At 41.9% G+C, this 25033-nt stretch overlaps 2 protein-coding genes and 1 pseudogene across 2 annotated transcripts; all 3 read right to left on the bottom strand.

Moving 5' to 3' along the window:
* Positions 1 to 4206: 4206 nt before the first annotated feature.
* On the bottom strand, positions 4207 to 5322 carry LOC106612820 (claudin-like protein ZF-A89; annotated as a pseudogene).
* A 9074-nt stretch (positions 5323 to 14396) lies between these two features.
* LOC106612821 (claudin-4-like) lies at positions 14397 to 15029 on the bottom strand. Its single transcript, XM_014214346.2, has one exon. It carries the CDS (start codon positions 14931 to 14933, stop codon positions 14580 to 14582), a length of 354 nt encoding a protein of 117 aa, XP_014069821.1. The 5' UTR covers positions 14934 to 15029; the 3' UTR covers positions 14397 to 14579.
* Positions 15030 to 16140: 1111 nt separating this feature from the next.
* LOC106612824 (claudin-4) lies at positions 16141 to 17498 on the bottom strand. Its single transcript, XM_014214349.2, has one exon. The coding sequence runs from the start codon at positions 17359 to 17361 to the stop codon at positions 16735 to 16737; it is 627 nt and encodes a 208-aa protein (XP_014069824.1). The 5' UTR covers positions 17362 to 17498; the 3' UTR covers positions 16141 to 16734.
* Positions 17499 to 25033: the final 7535 nt, after the last annotated feature.

Below are 25033 nucleotides of genomic sequence, written 5' to 3'. Positions count from 1 at the left end.
CATTCAAACAATGCCTCTGTAGTGAACGCTGGATAGCTGGGAGGTTAGACCTGTCTGCTCACAGGTTATGGTAGAGACATAAGCTGTCCACAATGCCACCTGAATTAGTCATGGCAGGAAGTTCGACGCTACTAATTTTGTTCCACGCTTTCATGACGACATTGTTTATTGCAACAATTTTTTCCTCTAGTCAAGTTGCTAATACCACCAGAATTGTGATTTGTCATAGCCAGAAGTAAGTTTAGGCCTATATTCACTTTCTGTTTTCTTGGTTTTGATCCTGAACTAATTTCTTTCATGTAATAAACCAATACATTAAATAAACACATTACAGAACATTGCCTTTAAGCCGGTACAGATCTAAGAGACCTTGATTTTAAAGAAAGCTGTTGATAATCTAATTAAACAACCTATTTGAGTTACAGTTTCGAATCTCAAAACTATCCCATTGAGCATGGACATCAATTCAACATCTATTCCACGTTGGTTCAACGGACCTAATTTTATTGAAATTACGTTGTCATGCTCTGACCTAGGAGAGCTGTGTTTTCTCTGTTTAGCTAGGCCAGGGTGTGATAGGTGGGTGGACATTCTATGTTTTGTTATCTATGTTTTGGCCGGGTATGGTTTCCAATCAGAGGCAGGTATCTATGGTTGTCTCTGATTGGAAGCCATACTTAGGCAGCCTGTTTTTCCTTGGTTTTGTGGGTAGTTCTTTTCCATTTTGTTCATGTACCTGACAGAACTGTTGGCTGTCGTTTTTGTTATTTTTGTTTAAGTGTCGTCATTAAAAGAAATATGAGCACTTTACACGCTGCACCTTGGTCCCCTTCATACGACCCTTGCTACAGAACTACCCACCATGACTGGATCAAGCGGCGTGCCCAGGCAGAGATGGACACCTGGTCACACATGGAATGGATGAGGAGGAGAAACTGGACTTGGGGGCAAGTCATTGACAGATATTGGAGCCTCCCGGCGAAGAACGAGAGGCAGCCCCCAAACTTTTTTTTTGGGGGGGGCACACAGGTAGTTTGGCTGGGCCAGGGGTGAGCCCTGAGCCAACTCCCCGTGCTTATTGTGGTGAGCATGTGCCTGCCTCTCGCACTCTCTCTCCAGTGCGCCTCCAGAATCCAGGAAGTCCTGTTCCTGCTTCCCACACTCTCCCTCCAGTTCGCCTCATTAGCCCAGTAAGGCCGGTGCCTGCTTTGAGCACTCGGTCCTCAGTGCGTCTCCCCAGTCCGGTGAGACCGGTTCCAGCTCCCTGTAGGAAGCCTCCAGTGATGATCAATGGTCCGAAGCCTCCAGTGATAATCCATGGCATGAAGCCTCCAGTGATGATCCATGGCCCGGAGCCTGTTGGGATGATCCATGGCACGAAGCCTCCAGTGATGATCCATGGCCCGGAGCCTGTAGTGATGATCCATGGCACGGAGCCTGCAGCGAAGGTCCCCAGTCCGGAACCTACAGAGACGCTCTCCAGTCCAGAGTCTCCAGCGACGCTCCTCAGCCCGGAGCTTCCAGCGACGCTCCTCAGCCCGGGGCTTCCAGCGACGCTCCTCAGCCCGGGAGCCTCCAGCGACGCTCCTCAGCCCGGAGCCTCCAGCGACGCTCCTCAGCCCGGAGCCTCCAGCGACGCTCCTCAGCCCGGAGCCTCCAGCGATCAGCGGGCGGTGTGGGGGCTACGCCCCGAACCAGAGCCGCCGCCAATTATAGATGCCCACCCAGACCCTCCCCAATAGGTTCAGGTTTGCGGCCGGGAGTTCGCACCTTTGGGGGGGGTACTGTCACGCTCTGACCTAGGAGAGCTGTGTTTTCTCTGTTTAGCTAGGCCAGGGTGTGATAGGTGGGTGGGCATTCTATGTTTTGTTTTCTATGTTTTGGCCGGGTATGGTTTCCAATCAGAGGCAGGTGTCTATCGTTGTCTCTGATTGGAAGCCATACTTAGGCAGCCTGTTTTATATGAGCACTTTACACGCTGCGCCTTGGTCCCCTTCATACGACCCTTGTTACATACGTGGAAACATCATAGATTCAACCAGTGTGTGCCCAGTGGGATGTTTGTATATTTGGAGAGAGGAGATACGAGGTAGCTTTTGAGTAACCATGCTATCGCCAAAATAAACAGAAATTACCAGATACGTCATCATTGTCACGTCCTGACCATAGAAAGCTGTTATTTTCTATGGTAGAGTAGGTCAGGCATGACAGGGTTTTTTTCTAGTTTAGATTTTCTATGTTATGTTCTAGTTTTGTATTTCTATGTTGGGCTTTTTTTGGGATGATCTCCAATTAGAGGCAGCTGGTCATCGTTGTCTCTAATTGGAGATCATACTTAAGTAGTTGTTTTTCCCACCTGGGTTTGTGGGAGACTGTTTTTGAGTAAGTGCATTTTGTACTCTTCGTCACTGTCACAGGGGTCGTTGAATGGAGACCAAGGCGCAGCGTGTATAGTGCTCATTCTTAGATTTTTAATGAAAACACTTCAACAACAAAACAATAAAACAACCAACAACTTTCCCGTCAGGTACTCTAGACTAAACGGAAACAACCACCCACAAAACCCCATGAAAAATAGGCTGCCTAAGTATGGCTTCCAATCAGAGACAACGATAGACTGGAAACCATACCTGGCCACAACATAGAAAATGACAACATAGAATGAAACTCTAGACAACCCACATAGAAAACAGAAAACCCAAAACACATAGACGAAACACCCCCCTGTCACGCCCTGACCAATCTACTAAGGAAAAATGACCTCATACCAGGGTCAGGACGTGACAGTCACAGTTTGTTGTTTTGTTCATTTAGTTTTGTATGTATTGTTAGTTTCACAGTTTAATAAAGAAAATGTGGAACGATACACACGCTGCACTTTGGTCCGCTTCTTCATCCTACGACAAACGTGACAATCATGTAACTAAAAGATGTTGATCCCATAAAATCCTTAAGAGTCTATTGACGCACCCCATCAAAATCCATCAGTTTAAGCTAGAGATATCATTTTTTGCATGGGCTGTGTCTCAATCTGCCATATCCACCTATGTCAACCTTCTGCATCTGCGGTGGAAGGTGGCCAAGCTACAGCGGTGTTTGTCAGCCCATGAGACATCCCTAAAATCTGGCTTCTCACGAAAATGTCAGTAGCGTCTGAACGGTTTGGCCTACAAAACTAATATGGAAAGATGAGACTTCTCCGTTTTGCTCTACAACCCCTACAAGCCCCACGGGACTCGTCTGATGTCAGTAACGGTGATGTGCCATTTTCTGTAGAGTCCAAACTGTTTGGGCTACAAACTATGTGTCACGGGGCTCATCTTTTAAGGTAACCCATACAAAAGAATAGAAGAAGTATGGAGGTAGTTTTGTGGAAACAAAAATAAAGGGGTTAAATATGTATATATAAAAATATATATATATATATATATATATATATATATATTTCCTGAGCTTTCTTATATCTTCTAGATATAGCACAGACACTTCAACACTTTATTATTCATGATTTCTTTTTTACTGTCTTTTTTGCCATTTATGAATGTGTTATTCTATGTGCTTCTATGGGCTATAGTAGAAAAGGCCAAATGCAATATTTTTCAAATATATTTTTTTGATACCTGAAGGGGTCCTAAAATTCCAAATCAAATAGCTACATGATCCATGGTATGAACATCTTAAAACAATTTCATACGTTAGCTTAGTACCCACTCCCCCCCCACCCCCCGTCAGTATTGTAAAGTACTTAAGTAAAAAAACAAGATAATTGTTCCGTCTGGTTTGCTTAATATAAGGAACTTGAAATTGTTTATACTTTTACTTTTGATACTTAAGTATATTTGAGAAATTGCATTTACTTTTGATACTTAAGTATATTTCAAACCAAATACTTTGATTTTTACTCAAGTAGTATTTTACTGGGTGACTTTTACTTTTACTTGAGTCATTTTCTATTAAGGTATCATTACCTTTACTCAAGTATGACAATTGGGTACTTTTTCCACCACTGCCCCCAATGGTTTAGACTTTTAGATTCATGATTTAAGGGAGAATTTAATTCAAAATGCAACTTTTAAAACATGAATTGTAAGTAAGAAAATGCATAGGCTTTGATTATTGGTATGATTATTGCTCATATTTCATATACATTTAATATTGCAGCTGTTGTTTCCCAACTTTTCCACAAAGACACATTAAGACTTCACATTATATCATAAAGTGTGTTTATTTTTGGTAAAAATATTTACAGAAAAATGTGTTGTTTTTGTGTACCGATACATCACAAGTCATAGACCAACCAGCTATTTACAAAACAACAGCATCAGTTGCACAATGGGAGAAAAACACAGGCTGCTGCTAAAATGAACATTTACGCTACATCCATTCTCATTATTAAACAATTTCTCATAACGTTTGCATACTAGAAGTCAATACTTCAGGATTTACATTGTGAATACGACCCTGTCCCTGAGTAGGGTCTGCTGGTTGGGGTGTAAACTCTCCCATAGGGCCCTGCCTGGACCATTGGTTGGCCTGGATAGGGGTACATGGGCGCTCCTTGAGGATAGCTTGGGTACCCATACATCTTCTGGGGTGGGCAGGAGGTGCAGAGGATGATCCCCCCCGATGAGGAGCAGCGCTGTGGAGCCCCAGCCGATGTAGATGGAGGCTCCTATCTCCCTCCTCTGGGTCTCAATGGTCAGAGGGTTATTAAAGTCTGAGATAGTGAATGCCGCTGACCAGCAAACGGGGATGAGGACCAGAATAGCACCTATGAGCAGCAGGATGCCTCCAAGGATCGTCACTTTACTCTTGGAGGAATCAGACTTCAGGCAGCTGGTGCACTGGCCCCCGATGAAGGTGACAATCAGGCCAACAAAGTTGAAGATGATGGAGGCGATGACCAAGGCCCTTGCTGCCTCATCACTGAGTCATTTATCTTACACTGCATCTGTCCCGTGCTCTGCATCACGCAGTTCATCCACAGGCCGTCCAACACGATCTGGCCTGTCACAATGTTAGCACCCATGTACGTGGCCACCCTCCACATGGGGATACCCGTGGTCACTGCCACCCCCACGAAGCCGATTAAGCTGAGCAGCTGGCCCAACACCTCCTTGCCAATCCTCCCCATGGCGAGAGGCTGTGTCTGGAGTGGGAGAAAGAGAAGTCTGGCTGCCTAAGTCAGAAACAACTGGAGCCTGCTGAGGAAGACGAATATGCAGGAGGAGTGGTTTCCTGTCACGAGGTGAGTTGTTCTGGACAGACCAGATTCCTCAGACTGTCACGCTGTAGATACTGTGTGACACTCAGACAGAGCTGAAGGAGTGGTGACAATCTTTAACTCAATACTGTCATCTTCAGAAAGCTCTCTTTCATATGCGACAGGTTCAAAACAACCTGGAGTTCAGATGGTCACACTTCTTTCCACCAAATACCATCAATAGACACTGAAACTGGCACTTCCCTGAAGGCATGACCATCTGTCAAAATGCTCAATCCCAAACCTTCATTGTGACTTTGAAAATGTAAATACACGTATAGGCAGGCCTATTTATTTTACAAATAAGAAAATTGGTTTTACTGACACCGTGTATCAACATTGGGAAATACTATACTTCAAAAATGCTAGGATAGGATGTGTTATGATGAAAGTAACATTCCCCTCCCAGTTAGTCAAAGTGTTATTTGTTTCCACAAGTGACTCACTGCAGTCTGATCATGTTGCATTTCATCATCTGCAGGTTACAATAAACTGTCAACAACTTGCAATTTAGGGAAAATGGTATTGGTGACATGTTCAAAACACATAAGAACATGTCTTCATCCCAAAAGCCCTCATCTAATCACAAGAGCCATTTAGATTATTCTTAAGATACATTGAGCACATGGTGTTGGGAAAATGGTTCAAACATGGAGACCCCAAACAACTACAGTGTCATGACGTTGGCCTGTGGGTAAGGCTTATGACCCCCCCCCCCCCCATAAATACCTTTCTCCCTTCCCTCTCTCTCTGACTCTACTGAAGGACTCTTGAATAGCTGTTGTTAAACATAGAGAGTCTGGGAACATCAAACAAGTGGGGGGAAAGGAACCATGTCTCGGTAATAGAACCAGTTGAAAATATGCGTTGGTACTTAATGTATATGATGTCTGTTCGGTGGTCATCTGAGACATTATGACTGATGACAGGACGACATAAACTGTATCTGGGAAAGTCTACACATTCTAGTTATCAGATTCACATGGAATTGTTGTGCAAATTAAATGTTTGAATATGAAACTATTTGTGATAAGATTAAATGTAATTTTAGCTTCCAAATGAGAGAATTGGGTTTTCATACGGTTAGAGCCCTGCTCAATCAGTGGCCCGCCCCTGTGAAGAGACATGGGTTATAAACTATGAAACACACCCTTCTCTCCCTCCACTATATAAGCCCTTGACGAAAATGTAACCCCCTGTTCCGAGGACGATAAGACGATGGTCCATACGTTAAAAGGGACTAACATGTCAACTACAGAACTAAGCCAACCTCAGCGTGAGCTTTGGTTGGGAATGGTATGAAACCTTATATTTATATTGTATTTATTATTATTTTTTAACCCCAGGCCCCGTCCCCACGGGAGGCCTTTTGCCTTTTGGTAGCCCATCATTGTAAATAAGAATTTGTTCTTAACTGACTTGCCTAGTTAAATAAAGGTTAAATAAAAATAAAAATAAAAAATGAACTGAAAAGCAGACAGTGGCGTGTATTCATGGATGCCAAGGGAAGGACAAAAAATGTTACCATTATTTTTTTTAAACATAAAATAATGTATGTTTCCTCTAATTTTCCTTCAATTCGCATGAGGCCGAATGTATCTCACAGGAGTAAGCATCCAAGCGAGTGAAACAGCATCCCTCTGTCTCTCTACGTGTATGCCATCTATCTGATGCCGTCTGGTCCAAACGAGTATGACATTGTTGCTGCCCATAGCACTGAAGGCAAGGGAAGCCAGCGAGCTATCAAATCTCATTAAGAGCACACGCCATTGACAGAAAAACTTGAATTGTTGCATCTCGTTGTGTTGTTGTCCTCCGGTGGCTAGCTAGCCAGCTAGCTGAATTTGGCTCTATCCTAAATTAGCCATGGCTGGAGATAGGGATTTGGTCTTGTGGTTTTACTTAATTCTCCATACTGGCCAATGATTATAATGGCAATTCTGATCTATTATTGTAAAAAGGCAATCAATCCACTCTCGTAGCATCTAAATCAATAAAATAATAAATGATGGTTGACTATATGAAAAGACTGGAGTGAGTTGAGTCGGTTCACACTAAGCTGTGAGAAAGCAGTATTATGTTCCCATGCTATCAGATCTGTCGATCAGGGAGAGAGAGCGGTTCGAGTTATGCCGTTCTCATGCAGAAAATGTTGAAAGATCTTAAAATGACATCCCTTCCTTTAGTTATTTTTGTAATTTGTCTCACCAGTAAATTATCTTAGCCTTAGGTGCTTTGTTATTGTGTTAAGATAAAGTCTAATATCAAATCATTGATTGTCACGTTATATTCAGTAGTTTTACAGAGACAGTTCATTAATATTCAGTAAGATTGAATGACCAAATCATCCTCATATTCCGCCCAGTATCAACTTTAGCATAATTGTTTCACTCTGAATGACTGTTTCACGGTTTGTTCTCTTTCTATTCAAAGAAACCTGCATTATAGTGCAACACCTCAGTCATGTCCCTCCATCAAATACACTGATGACGCACAATTGCTATCTAGTGGTATATACTTATGCCCTCTCCCTGCATAGTTCTATTATGACAAATGAAGAAGAAACTGCCTGCCACCCACATGACAAAAACTATGACAAACCTAACAATGCCACCTAGCATTGTAAACATCCTGTGATATTTATCAAATAGGAACATTGATGGGAAAAGCTACTCAGTCACGGAAATTAATACATTTCATTTGTATCTAAATGTATTTAGTAAAGTCAAGCTCATGTCAAGTTAACGAGATATATCGCATCTCAATGTTGTGACTGAGTTACTGAATCACTGACCTTGTATAGTCTATTGCAGGCTCACGGTTGCATAATCAGTTATTGGAATTCACTAGTAAAACTATTCTGGTTTATAAAATGTTCATTGTATTTTTAGCAGCGAAGTGAGAAGCAAAACAAAGCATGTCAGAACAATATCTAAATGTGTGGTAACTGGGAGTGGCTAGAGGAGAAATGTGTATACAGAACATACTGTAGCAAGTCTATATCCATACAGTGGATTGTATTCACGGATGCCAAGGGAAGACAGGCGTTTAAAAAAAACGAACCAAATCATTTTGTCTGTGTTTCATAATTTTCCTTCAATTCGCAAGCGGCTGAATGTTTCTCACGGGAGAAAGCATCCGAACGAGAGAAACAGTGCCCCTATCGCTCTACGTGTAGGCCATTTATATATCTGATGCTGTCTGGTCTAAACAAGCATGACATTGTTGCTGCCCGTAGAATTGAAGGCAAGCGAAGCCAGCGAGCCCCTATCAAATCCCATTGAGAGCATACGTCATTGACAGAAAAACATGAATTGATGCATCTTGTTGTTTTGTCCTTCGGTGGCTAGCTTGCCAACTAGCTAAAATTGAACCTTTCCTAAATTAGCTATTGATGGAGATAGGGATTTGGACTTGTGGTTTTACTTAATTCTCCATACTGGCCAATGATTATAACGGCGAATGATTATAATTCTGATCCAACCATTAATTCATACATTGTTGTGCCCCTGGCCTGAGATGGAAATGCAATATGTAGCTAGATGTAGAAGGCTAATAATAACTAGCTAACGTTGCCCATGAATGGAAATTAGCAAGCATTTTAGCCAGGTAGCCTAAGATTTTGGCCAGGTAGCCTAATATAACAAAAAATACAAGTGTGTACTGTATGACAGAATCATACATTTTCGTCAACATGAAAGAGATGAGGATGGCATTGGCGTTTCTCTACAAGTAGGGTGAGTCGACATGTTTTCTACCTGAACCCCACAGATAGAAATCAGAACCATGGACAGCCACATCATATTTAGCTTACATTGATTGGACTACATTTTTTTGGCTTCTGTAATAAAGATAATCTAACGTTTTACCTAATGATATATAAGGAGGGCATTTGCACAACATGTTTCACAACAGCACACAACAAAATTCCAGAGACATATTGAGCGACCAACTGATACCAATCACGACCACACCCAGAGACAGATGGCTGACTTAAGCCCTAGCCACACGAACTGACCACTGGTGTAAAGAACAACATTCCATGAATATCGCAAGCACCCAGACACGAATTACCAGAAATACACACACACACACACACACACACACACACACACACTTAGGTGTGTTGGACTCCGAGGACAAAGGACACTGCCAAGGGCCAATGGGAAGTCGACACCACCTGGAGAGTGGACCGTCCCTCCACTCATCGACCAGTCAGGAGAGCGGACCTACTAGACTCAACGTCAACACACTGTTATTTCATTGTATAAATTGGATGTACACTATGTTTCGGGGCTCTCTTCTGCTAGTTCCCTATGAGCTAAACGAAGGAGTCCGTGCACGCTTTGCCAAATATCTTTGTCTCATAATAAACTGCCTTACTATAAACTGAATCCACCCGGTCCAACGTCTTGACTTGGTCTCCTTCTCAAATAACTAATCATCAACACTTCCCCAGTGATTTTACCCACGCACTGGTACTGCAAGCAGACCCGGATGCCAGCGACAATGAAACATCTGCTGTGGCGACTGTGGACTTTGACCGCTCGTCCTCGATGCAATTGGTGCATTTCCCCACAGCCATAGACAGCCGGATGGCGATGAGTGCGGCCATGATGGAGATGACCACCAGGGCACGGGGTGCCTGTAGCTCCTAAGGTAGTGCCAGCATGGAGTCGAAGACTTACACTGCATTTGCCCCGTACTCTCTACCACGCAGTTAACCCAAAGGCCAGCCACATTATATGTGCTGTGACAATGTTGTTGCCAATAAACGTGATCACTTTCCAAAGGGAAGCGCACAGATAATAATGTATCCAAACCATCCGGGTCACGCCGAGGCTAATGCCCAGAATTTGCGAACAAGCTGAAGGCATTGTAGGCTACTTCTAAATGGTGCTACGATGCCAACAGTGATTACCTTTATAAAAGCCTATGCTTGTACCTGTCGACCATGCCATGGCAAAGCGGTTTGTATGCACCTGTGGGGTCTAGATTAACCGCACTTGATAACAATTGTCTGGTGCTGTGCGGATTGGCCCATTGGTGTGATAGACGAATCAGTAGGTCTGACTGAAACCTAATGTAATAGGCCTAACAATGACAGTAGGCTACAGATGTTTTAGAGGCAGCATTTACACAGGCAGCCCATTTCTGATCTTTTTTCACTAATTGGTATTTCGGTCAATCGGATCAGCTCTGACAAGATCTGATGCGAAAAGATCTGATGTGATTGGGCAATTAGTGGAAAAAATATCAGAATTGGGCTGACTGTGTAAATCGCTTACTGTTTTATGGTCAAGTCAACATGCATCTCTGATTGTTATCAAGCATCTCACAAGTCTTTCTAAATAGGTCAAGGTTTACCCACCAAGCAGAGCAGAGCATATGGGGGTGTATGTACTGGTACTGGCTCAAATGTTTTACCACAACAGAGAGATAATGCTCCTCACTAAAACTCCAGTCAAAGTACACATTTGAGGGATTAATTGTTGCACTTTCATAAATAAATGGACAATACGGACTGATTATATTGTACTGTTTATTTACAATGATCATACAATTGTTTTAAATCACAGGAACAAAGTTAAAACAGTGCCAAAATGGAGACATAACTCCATTGATATATTCCTAACCTAATGGATTTAATTTTACATTAATGGATATAAACAGGGTACTTTAGTGGTTGAGAAAACAGGTGTTTAAAAAACAACAATATTACACTTATAAAATAACTCACAACATTATTACTTTTAACTCAACAAACTCATTCAAGTTCTTTGTGATTTCAACACTCACTGTTTTCGCTATAAGAACTGTCAGACAAGTCCTTTGAGCACAGTGTCCTAATTTGAATTGAATTAAGTGGATCTTTGACATTACACTGACATGATCAACATCTCAGACATTATGGCACACATGCAGTTAACAAAAATATATGGAAATGTCTGCTCTACTCAAAATGACAACCAACTAATTACAGCATCATCGCAAAAATGGAAGAGGCAAGTGGAAGGGGGAGAAAGTAAGGAACATGTCTGTCGGCTCTGCATTAAAGACCAAAATTGGTTAAAGAAAATTGTGATGAACAAAAAAGTATACCAGTTTCATTTAAGCTGTGCCATATGGATTGGAAATAAAAGGCACATGGTTTATGAACTGATACACAAAACTATGCTGGATTCAAAACTTCGAGTTTTTCTATTTAAATTATTATACAACATTTTTGCAACCAATAGAATAATATATATATTTGGGATAAAACCATCCCAGCTGTGCAGATTTTGTTTGCGAAGAGACCATTTTTCTTGGTACTGTCCATATGTCGTTTTTGGTCGCAGGTTCAGGAATGGCTGAAGAATTGTAACATTTACCTGGAGCAAACTCTGCAAATAGCACTGCTGGGTGATTTAAAAACAGTCATAGTCAATTGATCAATAATATAATAATACTCTTAGCTTCATGATTATCTTTCATTTACAATATGCAGAGTCTATGAGAATAGAAAGGTTCAGAACATTTGTGAAACACCACAGCACAGTTGAAAAATATATGGCAAATACGAATCAAAACTGGATGGTGTTCAGAGATAGATGGGAGGTGTTGAGTAGAGCTGAAGGATGAGACTAAAAACAAACAAAAGATAACTATTGTAAAATATACTGTGTCTGTGAAATGTATATAGTATGTATAAGGTGGAAGTAGGAGCTTAGGTATTGTTGTCGATTAGTATACTACAATTAGGGGAGGGCTGGTAGGGTTAGTGGAAAATAATAAAGGAAAATATATAAAAATATATGTATATTTTATATACAGTACTAGTCAAAAGTTTGGACACACCTACTCATTCAAGGGTTTTTCTTTATTTTTACTATTTTCTACATTGTAAAATAATAGTGAAGACATCAAACCTATCAAATAACACATATGGAATCATGTAGTAAACCATTCTTTTTTTAAACAAATCAAAATATATTTTATATTTGAGATTCTTCAAAGTAGCCAGCTGCCCTTTGCCTTGATGACAGCTTTGCACACTCTTGGCATTATCTCAACCAGCTTCGTGAGGTAGTCACCTGGAATGCATTTCAGTTAACAGGTGTGCCTTGTTAAAAGTTAATTTGTGGAATTTATTTCCTTCTTAATACGTTTGAGCCAATCAGTTGTGTTGTGACAAGGTATGGGGTGGTATACAGAAGATAGCCCTATTTGGTAAAAGACCAAGTCCATATTATGGCAAGAACAGCTCAAATAAGCAAAGAGAAACGACAGTCCATCATTACTTTAAGACATGAAGGTCAGTCAAAATGGAACATTTCAAGAACATTGAAAGTTTCTTCAAGTGCAATCACAAAAACCATCAAGCGCTGTGATGAAACTGGCTCCCATGGGGACCGCCACAGGATAGGAAGATCCAGAGTTACCTCTGCTACAGAGGATAAGTTCATTAGAATTACTAGTCTCAGAAATTCTGGCCCAAATAAATGCTTCAAAGAAGAGACTTGCTTAGGCCAAGAAAGACGAGCAATGGCCATTTGACTAGTGGAAATCTGTCCTTTGGTCTGATGAGTCCAAATTTGAGATTTTTGGTTCCAACTGTCTTTGTGAGACGCAGAGTAGGTGAACGGATGATCTCCGCATGTGTGGTTCCCACCGTGAAGCATGGAGGAGGAGGTGTGAGGGTGTGGGGGTGCTTTACTGGTGACACTGTTGGTGATTTATTTAGAATTCAAGGTACACTTAACCAGCATGTCTACCACAGCATTCTGCAGCGATACGCCATCCCATCTGGTTTGCGCTTAGTGGTACTATCATTTGTTTTTCAACAGGACAATGACCCAACACACCTCCAGGCTGTGTAAGGTCTATTTGACTGAGAAGGAGAGTGATGGAGTGCTGCATCAGATGACCTGGCCTCCACAATCACCTGACCTCAACCCAATTGAGATGGTTTGGGATGAGTTGGACCGCAGAGTGAAGGAAAAGCAGCCAACAAGTGCTCAGCATATGTGGGAACTCTTTCAAGACTGTTGGAAAAGCATTCCGGGTGAAGCTGGTTGAGAGAATGCCAAAAGTGTGCAAAGCTGTCATCAAGGAATAGGGTGGCTACTTTGATTTGTTTAACACTTCTTTGGTTACTACATGAGTTATTTCATTGTTTTGATATTTAACCCTGGCAAGTCAGTTAAGATCAAATTCTTATTTACAATGAAGGCATAGGAACAGTGGGTTAACGACCTTGTTTCAGGGGCAGAATGACAGATTTTTACCTTGTCAGCTCGGCGATTCAATCTAGCAACCTTTCGATACTGGCCCAACGCTCTAACCACTAGGCTACCTGCCGCCACAAATAGTGACCCAATAGTGATGTCTTCACTTTTATTCTACAATGTGGAAAATAGTCAAAATAAATAAAAATCCTTGAATGAGTAGTGTCCAAACTTTTGACTGGTACTGTATATATTTACATAAAAATATCTGGGGGATCAATTACATTGATGGAAACCACAATCTATCTGCAATATTAAAGCTGATCTGCCCCCTATTATTAATTTTTATATATATATATAAAATTAAATATACACTACCGTTCAAAAGTTTGGGGTCACTTAGAAATGTCCTTGTTTTTGAAAGAAAATCACATTTTTTCTGATCAAATTGATCAGAAATACAGTAACATTGTTAATGTTGTAAATGACTATTGTAGCTGGAAACTGCTGATTTTTTATGGAATATCTACATAGGCTACAGATGCCCATTATCAGCAACCATCACCCCTGGGTTCCAATGGCACGTTGTGTTAGCTAATCCAAGTTTATCATTTTAAAAGGCTAATTGGTGATTACAAAATGCATCAGCATTTGTGGGTTCGATTACAGGCTCAAAATGGCCAGAAACAAATAACTTTCCTCTGAAACTCATCACTCTGTTCTTGTTCTGAGAAATGAAGGCTATTCCATGCAAGAAATTGCCAAGAAAGTGAAGATCTCGTACAACGCTGTGTACTACCCCCTTCACAGAACAGCGCAAACTGGCTCTAACCAGAATAGAAAGAGGAGTGGGAGGCCTAGTTTGAGAAACAGACGCCTCACAAGTCCTCAACTGTCAGCTTCATTAAATAGTACCCACAAAACACCAGTCTCAACGTCAACAGTGAAGAGGCAACTCCGGGATACTGGCCTTCAAGGCAGAGCTGCAAAGAAAAAGCCGTATCTCAGACTGGCCAATAAAAATAAAAGATTAAGATGGGGAAAAAGAACACAGACACTGGACAGAGGAACTCTGCCTAGAAGGTCAGCATCCTGGAATCGCCTCTTCACTGTTGACGTTGAGATCCCTCCTCTGTTGTGCAGTTGGTGCATTTCCCTCCAGTGATCGACAGGCAGATGCCGACGATACTGGTCAGGATGGAGATGATGATCATGGCTCTGGCGGCCTGGAGGTCCTGGGGTAGTGCCAGAATGGAGTCGTAGACCTTACACTGCGTCTGGCCCGTGGTCTGCACCACACAGATCATCCACATTCCCTCCCAGATGGTTTGTGCTGTGACAATGTTGGCTCCGATGAAGGCTGTGACCTTCCACATAGGCAGGGCACACACGATGATGAGCGTCAAACAGCTGATCAACAACATTACTTTTCCCATGATCTGGATCCCCTGGGAAACCATCTTTACTAAATAGTTCCTCACACACACACTGTCAACTGATTGTTCCTGACCTCACACACTCCAACCTGAGTCTCACACACTCCAACCTGAGTCTCACACACACCAACCTGAGTACGGACAGATCCCGAGGAGTCCAGCTATTCCCAAAGAGTTCAAAGATGGTTCACACAAAAGATACCAGTATTTTTAGAGTTGTGTTGTAGAAGGTAGATTTTGTAATGTGTTAAAAACAGAGATATGATGCAGGTATGTGTTACTAGAATTCCCTGCTCTGCTCCCATTTGCTGAGAGATGTTTATACACAAACAGACAGAAGCCCAATAACCTCTAGCAGTGCTGACCTAAGAGAAAAGAGCAGCTTCACGGTCATATAGCCACTTGACGCAGAAACAAAACAGCTATTCCTTCTGACTCACTACTATGTGACTGATATCAAAGAATGACTTGGAAACTGACTATGGAGTTTTAACAAGAAGACTGTGAGAAAGAGTTGGGTTATTAGGAAATGTGTTATTTGGAGGTGTTTAAAACTATCATTTTTTTATGACTGCACACTGATTTACACTTCTATCAGGACACACAATGTTTTCACTGAGACTGCCAAAATACAAAATGAAGTGGGGTGTAGTTAGCAGTGATGGGGACCATGTAACATAATGTTGTTTTTTCTTCTTATGAGGATGTTCTATGTTTCTATTCCTATAGGGGGCATCATTGCACAATGAAGGATTCTCAAGATGCTATGTGAACTTCAAAGGTGTGTCATCCTACTCTGAATTCTAGTGTAGACTAAAGTAACATTCCCATTCCAAAGGCAAAGCATTTCTCAATCTCAGGTCTTATCTAGCCATCAATCAGTTTTTTTCTTCCCATTTTGTTAAATGTACCAATTTTGGTGTGGGTTATCAAACTAGGCTACTGTAGGAAATGTTAGGCCTACATTTCAGCATGGCTAGAGGCTATATATGGTATATATTTAAAAGAGAATGGAGATGTTTACTCTTAAAGTGAAATTGTCTACTAAATAGTAGTCTAATCTATCTACTCTGTGATTTCTCAATGAAATAGTCTGTTTGACGGTTGGTGTGGGGTGTGGCTGAAGAGCTAAGAATAAGCATGACCATGCTGAGGGATAAAGATTCATTAATTTGATATATGATCAAAGCTTGTTGCTCATGTACAGTCAAAGAAAACATGAGACATTGCATTTGAAGTTGAACAAAAATATTTATTTACAGTTTTATCACCATTGAAATTCACATTTTCTGAATCACACACATTTAAAAAATATATTTAGTCAAAATGATGAATGAAATGTACACTTTCAATGCAAACGTTATGGGAAACCCATTCAGATCATTCTGAAATATTTTATACATGTTTTCAAATAATAGCTTTGGCTAGTTCCTATTCCTATATAGCTTTGGCTAGTTCCTGTTCCTATATACCTAGCTATTCATTCTATGTATTGTGAATATACGTCAGAAGGAGTATTAGCTGGCATTGTCCATCCACACCCTTTTCTGGGTGCGTTACATGCCATCATGTCATTTCTTACTTATACAAGTGCCACTGTCTGGAAGTCTGTCTTTAATGAAATACATTGGAATTTTGTCATTTAGCAGTGGAACCAAGCTGTGATATCATACAAACATGATCCAACAATCACAAAATCACAATGTGAGACAGTAAGGATCACACTGCACAGCACCTGTATAAATATACATAGTCTCGCTCTGTCTTTTATAATCTCTCTTGCTTTTCTTTCTCTTCTTTCTCTCTCGGGCGTTTCTCCCACTCCTCAAACATAGTCCCTGGGTGCTGTGGACCTGGCAGCTGAGTACTTAGTGGGGTAATTGTCCTCTTTAGGGGGACAGTTGGCACAGAGGAACCCTCCTCCAATGATCATGAGGGCCGCGGCCCCCCATCCGATGTAGAGCGCAGCCCCCAGCTCCATCTTCTGAGAGCTATTCAGCATGGGGTTGTAAAAGTCCCTGATGATGGTGTTGGCCGACCAGCAGACGGGGATGAGACACAGGACGCCAGCGATGATGAAGACTACACCCGAGCCCACGCCTATTCTGGATTTGGTCCTCTCATCCTCCACGCAGTTGGTGCACTTGCCCCCGGCCACGGAGAGCAGGATGCCCACCAGGCCCATCATGATAGAGATGATGATGAGAGCACGAGCAGCCTGGAGGTCCTGGGGTAGTGCCAGCATGGAGTCATATACCTTACACTGCATCTGACCTGTACTCTGGACCACACAGTTCATCCAGATGCCTTGCCAAGTGGTTTGGGCTGTGATTATGTTCTCGCCGATGAAGGCTGTGACCTTCCATTGAGGAAGAGCACAGACCACAATGGCCCCGATCCAGCCAATGATGCCCAGGGCTGTGCCCAACATCTGAAACCCAGCAGATGCCATCTTTACTTCTTCTTTAAGTCCTGGAGGAGTCGATGAAGGAAATCTGCCGAAAATGAGTGTCTTCTTAGAAATCAGTTGCTTGGTATGTCTTGCTTGAAAAATATCCAAGTGTCAATGTTTAAGCCATACTGGGAGCAGGTGCTTTTATACACCTGACTTGGGAGGGGCTTGGCACACAAACGTTCCAACACACCTTTGACATGACTTGCCGCTTCTCCCTCAGGGCATGTGTCGTAATTCTGTTTTTTGTCTTCTCTTGTCACTTAAATGGTACAAGTGGAACAGTCTCATTGTGACTCACCATTGTTCAAATAGTTTTGGCCAAACTAAAGAGGAACTGTGTGTGCCAACACCCTTAAAATATAAACACAGTATCAGGGTTTCAGTATTCTCTTCTCTCTGTTGCCAGTTTCATGCTGACACTACATTCTGTGGAAAAATCTGTGAATAAGGATTTTCTACTTTTACATCAAAACCAGATATCAAAATTAGACAGGTATAATTATAATCTGACATTTACACAATTATATTGAAATGAGTTCCAACCTCTTTCCTCTTAATATGAACAGAGCCCTTTAATTTCTCAAATGAAAGGGTTGGCTCTATATAGTTTTAGATTATAGAGTTTTAACAAAATGTTATTTTACTTTGGCTATCTATTACTTGACATTCACTCTTCACCTTTGACCCCATGGCTAACCTTTGCAGCTCTGGGACTCCCATCAGATCATATTGACTTGAAACAATGCCAGAATACACCAAGATATTCACTTATTTAGTTATGTGAAAAACCAAAAACCAAAACCCTTGAATACATAGGCCTACTGTAACTTATTATTTTCCTGCTTGACTTTACAATCCCTCACATAGAATATATTAGAAGACTGCAACAACAGTAAATATGTAAGGTGCTCTTTGGTTTCCCGGGCTTGTGACATTGTCAAAAGAATGAAGACATGTTCCCTTTCCAAGAGATAATCTATTTTCCCTTACAGAAACAGTACAACTATTTAAACTAAAGTTTCATTTCATCAGGGGTGTAGGGCTGCAGGAGCACAAGGAAGCAGCGCTCCCTCACTTTTTTCAATTTGAGAATACACGGAGCTGGTAAAGATATTTATTGAAAATTATTAAGTTGAATCAATTACTAGCAAGATCACATAATGATGAATTTGTATTTTAAATAGCATAACCGAATATAATAGCATTGCATTGTAGGCCTATAACACCTCATTTGTAGTGAGATTTTAGGATGGTTAGCTGAAGCTGAATAATCGCATTTCTTTTCTCATGCAGCCAAAACTCAACAGTGGATGCCACTAGGCTGGATTTGCAGTATGCTTTGATTGAAACAAAATGCAAAGGCTAATTGTTTGTTAACACCCTCTGTTCTAATTCACTCACAAAACAGTAATTCAAGAAAATGTAAATGCATATTCCCATGAAACTGATTGAGAGCTTGCAGGTGCAGCTTGTACATTTCACCGGTAAAATGTGAAAAATGATCATTCATGATTGACAGTGATGATGGCCTATTTTGAAATTAGGTAAGCCTAATTTGGCGTTTGAGGGTATAAAAAATAAAACTTTTCTTGAGACAATATGTGTGTGGGCATAGACAGACGTTGCATTTGGAGGATGCATTTTAGCATATTCTATAATAATATTCAATAGGCTACATCTGTCGGTACAAACGTTGATTTAGAAATTATGACGTAATTAAACATTTTGGGGGCGATCCCGCACCAAAAAAATAGCACTACACCACTGCATTTCATTAAAGCTATTTCACAAATTTGAACCTTACAATTGCACATAAATGTACAGTCTGATAAAGACTAACGTATTGAGTCAGTGAACGATTGTCCTGTTACTCTACTCATTCTCAAGAGAGAACTCCCCTCTAGCCATGTCTGTTAAAGTATCAATCAAATCTTTCTTTATGTCACCTGAGCAGTTGATAGATTCACAGCTGACAAGTCATTCAGTTCATCCACCATTTTGTAAAGAGGCAAGAGAGAAAAAGAATACTTGAAAGCTGACCTTGCAAGGTGATGTCAGTCCTTGGGGGTTGGAGGGCTATAGACTGTCGTTCTTCCGTTTGCCTGGAGGACGTGTCTGCTTTGACGGACAAGGAGTTTGACAGGTTAGTTCTGTGGACGGGTCTGTCTTCAACCTGCCACAAATAACACCAAGGTGATCACAATTGTCGGACCGTAAAGAGAATGGGGGAGAAAGAGAGAGAGAGAGAGAGAGAGAGAGAGAGAATACAGATTGTTTCCATATATGAAAGAGGCCACTGTTAGCAAGCTAAAATTACCTTTAGGAACAATGCCTCTATTTTACCCAGGCAGGTAGCACGTTAAAGATACCCTGGCATGGAGCAAAAAAAGTCTCTCACTGTTGCCGCTTGCTATAGACCTCCCTCTGCCCCCAGCTGTGCCCTCGATACCATATGTGAATTGATTGCCCCCCATCTATCTTCTGAGCTCGTGCTACTAGGTGACCTAAACTGGGACATGCTTAACACCCCGGCCATCCTACAATCTAAGCTTGATGCCCTCAATCTCACACAAATGATCAATGAACCTAGCAGGTACAACCCCAAATCCATAAACACGGGCACCCTCATAGATGTCATCCTAACTAACTCGCCCTCCAAATACACCTCTGCTGTTTTCAATCAAGATCTCAGCGATCACTGCCTCTGCCTGCATCCGTAATGGGTCTGCGACCAAACGACCACCCCTCATCACTGTCAAACGCTCCCTAAAACACTTCTGCGAGCAGGCTTCTCTAATCCACCTGGCCAGGGTATCCTGGAATGACATTGACCTCATCCCGTCAGTAGATTATGCCTGGCTATTCTTTAAAAGTGCCTTCCTCACCATCTTAAATAAGCATGCCCCACTCAAAAAAAATTGAACTAGGAATAGATATAGTCCTTGGTTCACTACAGACCTGTCTGCCCTTGCCCAGCACAAAAACATCCTGTGGCATTCTGCATTAGCATTGAATAGCCCCCGTGATATGCAACTTTTCAGGGAAGTTACGAACAAATATACACAGGCAGTTAGAAAAGCTAAGGCTAGCTTTTTCAAACAGAAATTTGCATCCTGTAGTACTAACTCAAAAAAGTTCTGGGACACTGTAAAGTCCATGGAGAATAAGAGCACCTCCTCCCAGCTGCCCACTGCTCTGAGGCTAGGAAACACTGTTACCACCGATAAATCCACGATAATTGAGAATTTCAATAAACATTTCTCTACAGCTGGCCATGCTTTCCACCTGGCTACCCCTACCCCGGTCAACTGCCCGGCACCCTCCACAGCAACCCGCCAAAGCCCCCACCATTTCTCCTTCACCCAAATCCAGATAGCTGATGTCCTGAAAGAGCTTGCAAAATCTGGACCCATACAAATCAGCCGGGCTAGACAATCTGGACCCTCTCTTTCTAAAATTATCTGCCGAAATTGTTGCAAGCCCTATTACTAGCCTGTTCAACCTCTCCTTCGTATCGTCTGAGATTCCCAAAGATTGGAAAGCTGCCACGGTCATCCCCCTCTTCAAAGGGGGTGACACTCTAGACCCAAACTGCTACAGACCTATATCTATCCTACCCTGTCTTTCTAAGGTCTTCGAAAGCCAAGTTAACAAACAGATTACCGACCATTTCGAATCCCACCGTACCTTCTCCGCTATGCAATATGGTTTCAAAGCTGGTCATGGGTGCACCTCAGCCACGCTCAAGGTCCCAAACGACATCATAACCGCCATCGATAGGAGACATTACTGTGTAACCGTATTCATCGACCTGGCCAAGGCATTCGACTCTGTCAATCACCACATTCTTATTGGCAGACACGACAGCCTTGGTTTCTCAAATGATTGCCTCGCTTGGTTTACCAACTACTTCTCTGATAGAGTTCAGTGTGTCAAATCGGAGGGCCTGTTGTCCGGACCTCTGGAAGTCTCTATGGGTGTGCCACAGGGTTTAATTCTCGGGCCGACACTCTTCTCTGTATACATCAATGATGTAGCTCTTGCTGCTGGTGATTCTCTGATCCACCTCTACGCAGACGACACCATTCTGTATACTTCTGGCCCCTCTTTGGACACTGTGTTAACTAACTGATTTAGATGCACTATTGTAAAGTGGTTGTTCCACTGGATATCATAAGGTGAATGCACCAATTTGTAAGTCGCTCTGGATAAGAGCGTCTGCTAAATGACTTAAATGTAAAATGTAAATGTAACCTCCAGACAAGCTTCAATGCTATACAATTCTCCTTCCGTGGCCTCCAACTGCTCTTAAACGCAGGTAAAACTAAATACATGCTATTCAATCGATCACTGCCCGCACCTGCTCGCCCGTCCAGCATCACTACTCTGGACAGCACTGACTTAGAATACGTGGACAACTACAAATACCTGGGTGTCTGGTTAGACTGTAAACTCTCCTTCCAGACTCACATTAACCTCTATGGGCTAGGTGGGACGCTTGCGTAACAGCTACTTTCAGCCTGTGGCACGATTTTCAAAACCTTAAAAATCCTATTACTTCAATTTCTCAAACATATGACTATTTTACAGCTATTTAAAGACAAGACTCTCGTTAATCTAACCACACTGTCCGATTTCAAAAAGGCTTTACAACGAAAGCAAAACATTAGATTATGTCAGCAGAGTACCAAGCCAGAAATAATCAGACACCCATTTTTCAAGCCAGCATATAATGTCACCAAAACCCAGAAGACAGCTAAATGCAGCACTCACCTTTGATGATCTTCATCAGATGACAACCCTAGGACATTATGTTATACAATACATGCATGTTTTGTTCAATCAAGTTCATATTTATATCAAAAAACAGCTTTTTACATTAGCATGTGACGTTCAGAACTAGCATACCCCCCGCAAACTTCCGGGGAATTCGCTAACATTTTACTAAATTACTCACGATAAACGTTCACAAAAAGCATAACAATTATTTTAAGAATTATAGATACAGACCTCCTCTATGCACTCGATATGTCCGATTTTAAAATAGCTTTTTGGTGAAAGCACATTTTGCAATATTCTAAGTACATAGCCCAGGCATCACGGGCTCGCTATTTAGACACCCGGCAAGTTTAGCACTCACCATAATCATATTTACTATTATAAAAGTTTGATTACCTTTTGTTGTCTTCGTCAGAATGCACTCCCAGGACGTCTACTTCAATAACAAATGTTGGTTTGGTCCAAAATAATCCATCGTTATATCCGAATAGCGGCATTTTGTTCGTGCGTTCCAGACACTATCCGAAATGGTAAAGAAGTGTCGCGCGCATGGCGCAATTCGTGACAATAAAATTCTAAATATTCCATTACCGTACTTCGAAGCATGTCAACCGCTGTTTAAAATCAATTTTTACGCCATTTTTCTCGTAGAAAAGCGATAATATTCCCACAGGGAATCTCCTTTTCGGCAAACAGAGGAAAAAATCACAAAGGCGGGGGCGGTCGGGTCACGCGCATAAGCCCAGAGTCCCTTGATCGGCCACTTGAGAAAGGCGATAATGTGTTTCAGCCTGGGGCTGGAATGACGACATTCTGTTTTTTCCCGGGCTCTGAGAGCCTATGGAAGACGTGGGAAGTGTCACGTTAGAGCAGAGATCCTTAGTAAAAGATAGAGATGGAAAAGAAGTTCAAGAAATGGTCAGACAGGCCACTTCCTGTAAAGGAATCTCTCAGGTTTTGACCTGCCATTTGAGTTCTGTTATACTCACAGACACCATTCAAACAGTTTTAGAAACTTTAGGGTGTTTTCTATCCATATGTAATAAGTATATGCATATTCTAGTTACTGGGTAGGAGTGGTAACCAGATTAAATCGGGTATGTTTTTTATCCAGCCGTGTCAATACTGCCCCCTAGCCCTAACAGGTTTTAAGCATCTCCAATCCAAAATTAAATCTAGAATCGCCTTCCTATATCGCAACAAAGCATCCTTCACTCATGCTGCCAAACACACCCTCGTAAAACTGACAATCCTACCGATCCTCGACTTCGGTGATGTCATCTATAAAATAGCCTCCAACACTCTACTCAACAAACTGGATGCAGTCTATCACAGTGCCATCCGTTTTGTCACCAAAGCCCCATACACTACCCACCATTGCGACCTGTACGTTCTCGTTGGTTGGCCCTCGCTTCATACTCGTCGCCAAACCCACTGGCTCCAGGTCATCTACAAGTCTCTGCTAGGTAAAGCCCCGCCTTATCTCAGCTCACTGGTCACCATAGCAGCACCCACTCATAGCACGCGCTCCAGCAGGTATATCTCACTGGTCACCCCCAAAGCCAATTCCTCCTTTGGTCGTCTTTCCTTCCAGTTCTCTGCTGCCAATGACTGGAACGAACTGCAAAAATCTCTGAAGCTGCAGACTCATATCTCCCTCACTAGCTTTAAGCACCAGCTGTCAGAGCAGCTCACAGATCACTGCATCTGTACATAGCCCATCTGTAAACAGCCCATCTATCTACCTACCTCATCCCCATACTGTATTTATTTATTTATTTATCTTGCTCCTTTGCACCCCAGTATCTCTACTTGCACATTCATCTTCTGCACATCTACCATTCCAGTGTTTAATTGCAATATTGTAATTTCTTCGCCACCATGTCCTATTTATTGCCTTAACTTACCTCATTTGCACTCACTGTATATAGACTTTTTGTTTTCTTTTGTTCGACTGTATTATTGACTGTATGTTTTGTTCATTCCATGTGTAACTCTGTGTTGTTGTATGTGTCGAATTGCTACGCTTTATCTTGGCCAGGTCGCAGTTGCAAATGAGAACTTGTTCTCAACTAGCCTACCTGGTTAAATAAAGGTGAAATAAATAAAATAAAAAAATTTATCTCATTGTTGTGGAACTCCTAATAACGAGGCAGCTGAAACCGAATAGTAGTATTTCCAGAGATTTTTATTGTTGTTCTGGGCGTGACAAATGAAAGGCTTGTTGAGACACATGCAGTTAAAATAAAGGGCACACACTACTCCCAGGATCACATGACGTTGGTCACAAAGACACAAAAACAACTACTACTCTTGTCTAAACCAGGGTTGTTCAATGTCGGTCCTGGATGGCCAAAACACTTCTGGTTTTCATCCTCTCCTTCTAATAAGAGACTAGTTAAGACCTGGGACACCAGGTAAGAGCAATTAACTACCAAAACAGAACTATTTCGGCCCTCCAGAACTGGAATTTAACATCCCTGGTCTAACCTGTACCTTTAGTACTTTTCACACCACAGAAAATGCCAAAAAAGGTGCTTGAAATTAAACTCATTTTGGCATGTGAAAATAGTTTTTGAGCTAAATTCCAGTTGATTTTACAGTGATGTCACAGATTAAGTAGAACATTTCCACTGTGAATGAAACAGTTTGGCACTAAAGCTAAGTTATTTCACATTACAGGTAGTTCAATCCACCTGTGAGTAAGTCTTGGGGGCGGGGTAATACATTACAAGTGTCAACAGGAACAGAGGGCAGGCCGGGACCTCATACCTGGGCCTCACACACTCTAACGGATGCTGGCTTTGGATTATAAAAGTACAACCGAGTAAACTGGCTGGGTCACTATGGCTGTGTTTACACAGGCCGCCCAATTCTGATATTTTGTTCC

This window comes from Salmo salar, chromosome ssa09, assembly GCF_905237065.1.
Source record: "Salmo salar chromosome ssa09, Ssal_v3.1, whole genome shotgun sequence".
NCBI classification, from domain to species: Eukaryota; Metazoa; Chordata; class Actinopteri; order Salmoniformes; family Salmonidae; genus Salmo; species Salmo salar.
This window is presented reverse-complemented; position numbering and strand designations above follow the sequence as displayed.

What these genes read in the sequence shown, in the direction of transcription:
- LOC106612821 (XM_014214346.2), bottom strand. Translation starts at nt 14,933, where the DNA reads ATGGTTTCCCAGGGGATCCAGATCATGGGAAAAGTAATGTTGTTGATC.
- LOC106612824 (XM_014214349.2), bottom strand. Translation starts at nt 17,361, where the DNA reads ATGGCATCTGCTGGGTTTCAGATGTTGGGCACAGCCCTGGGCATCATT.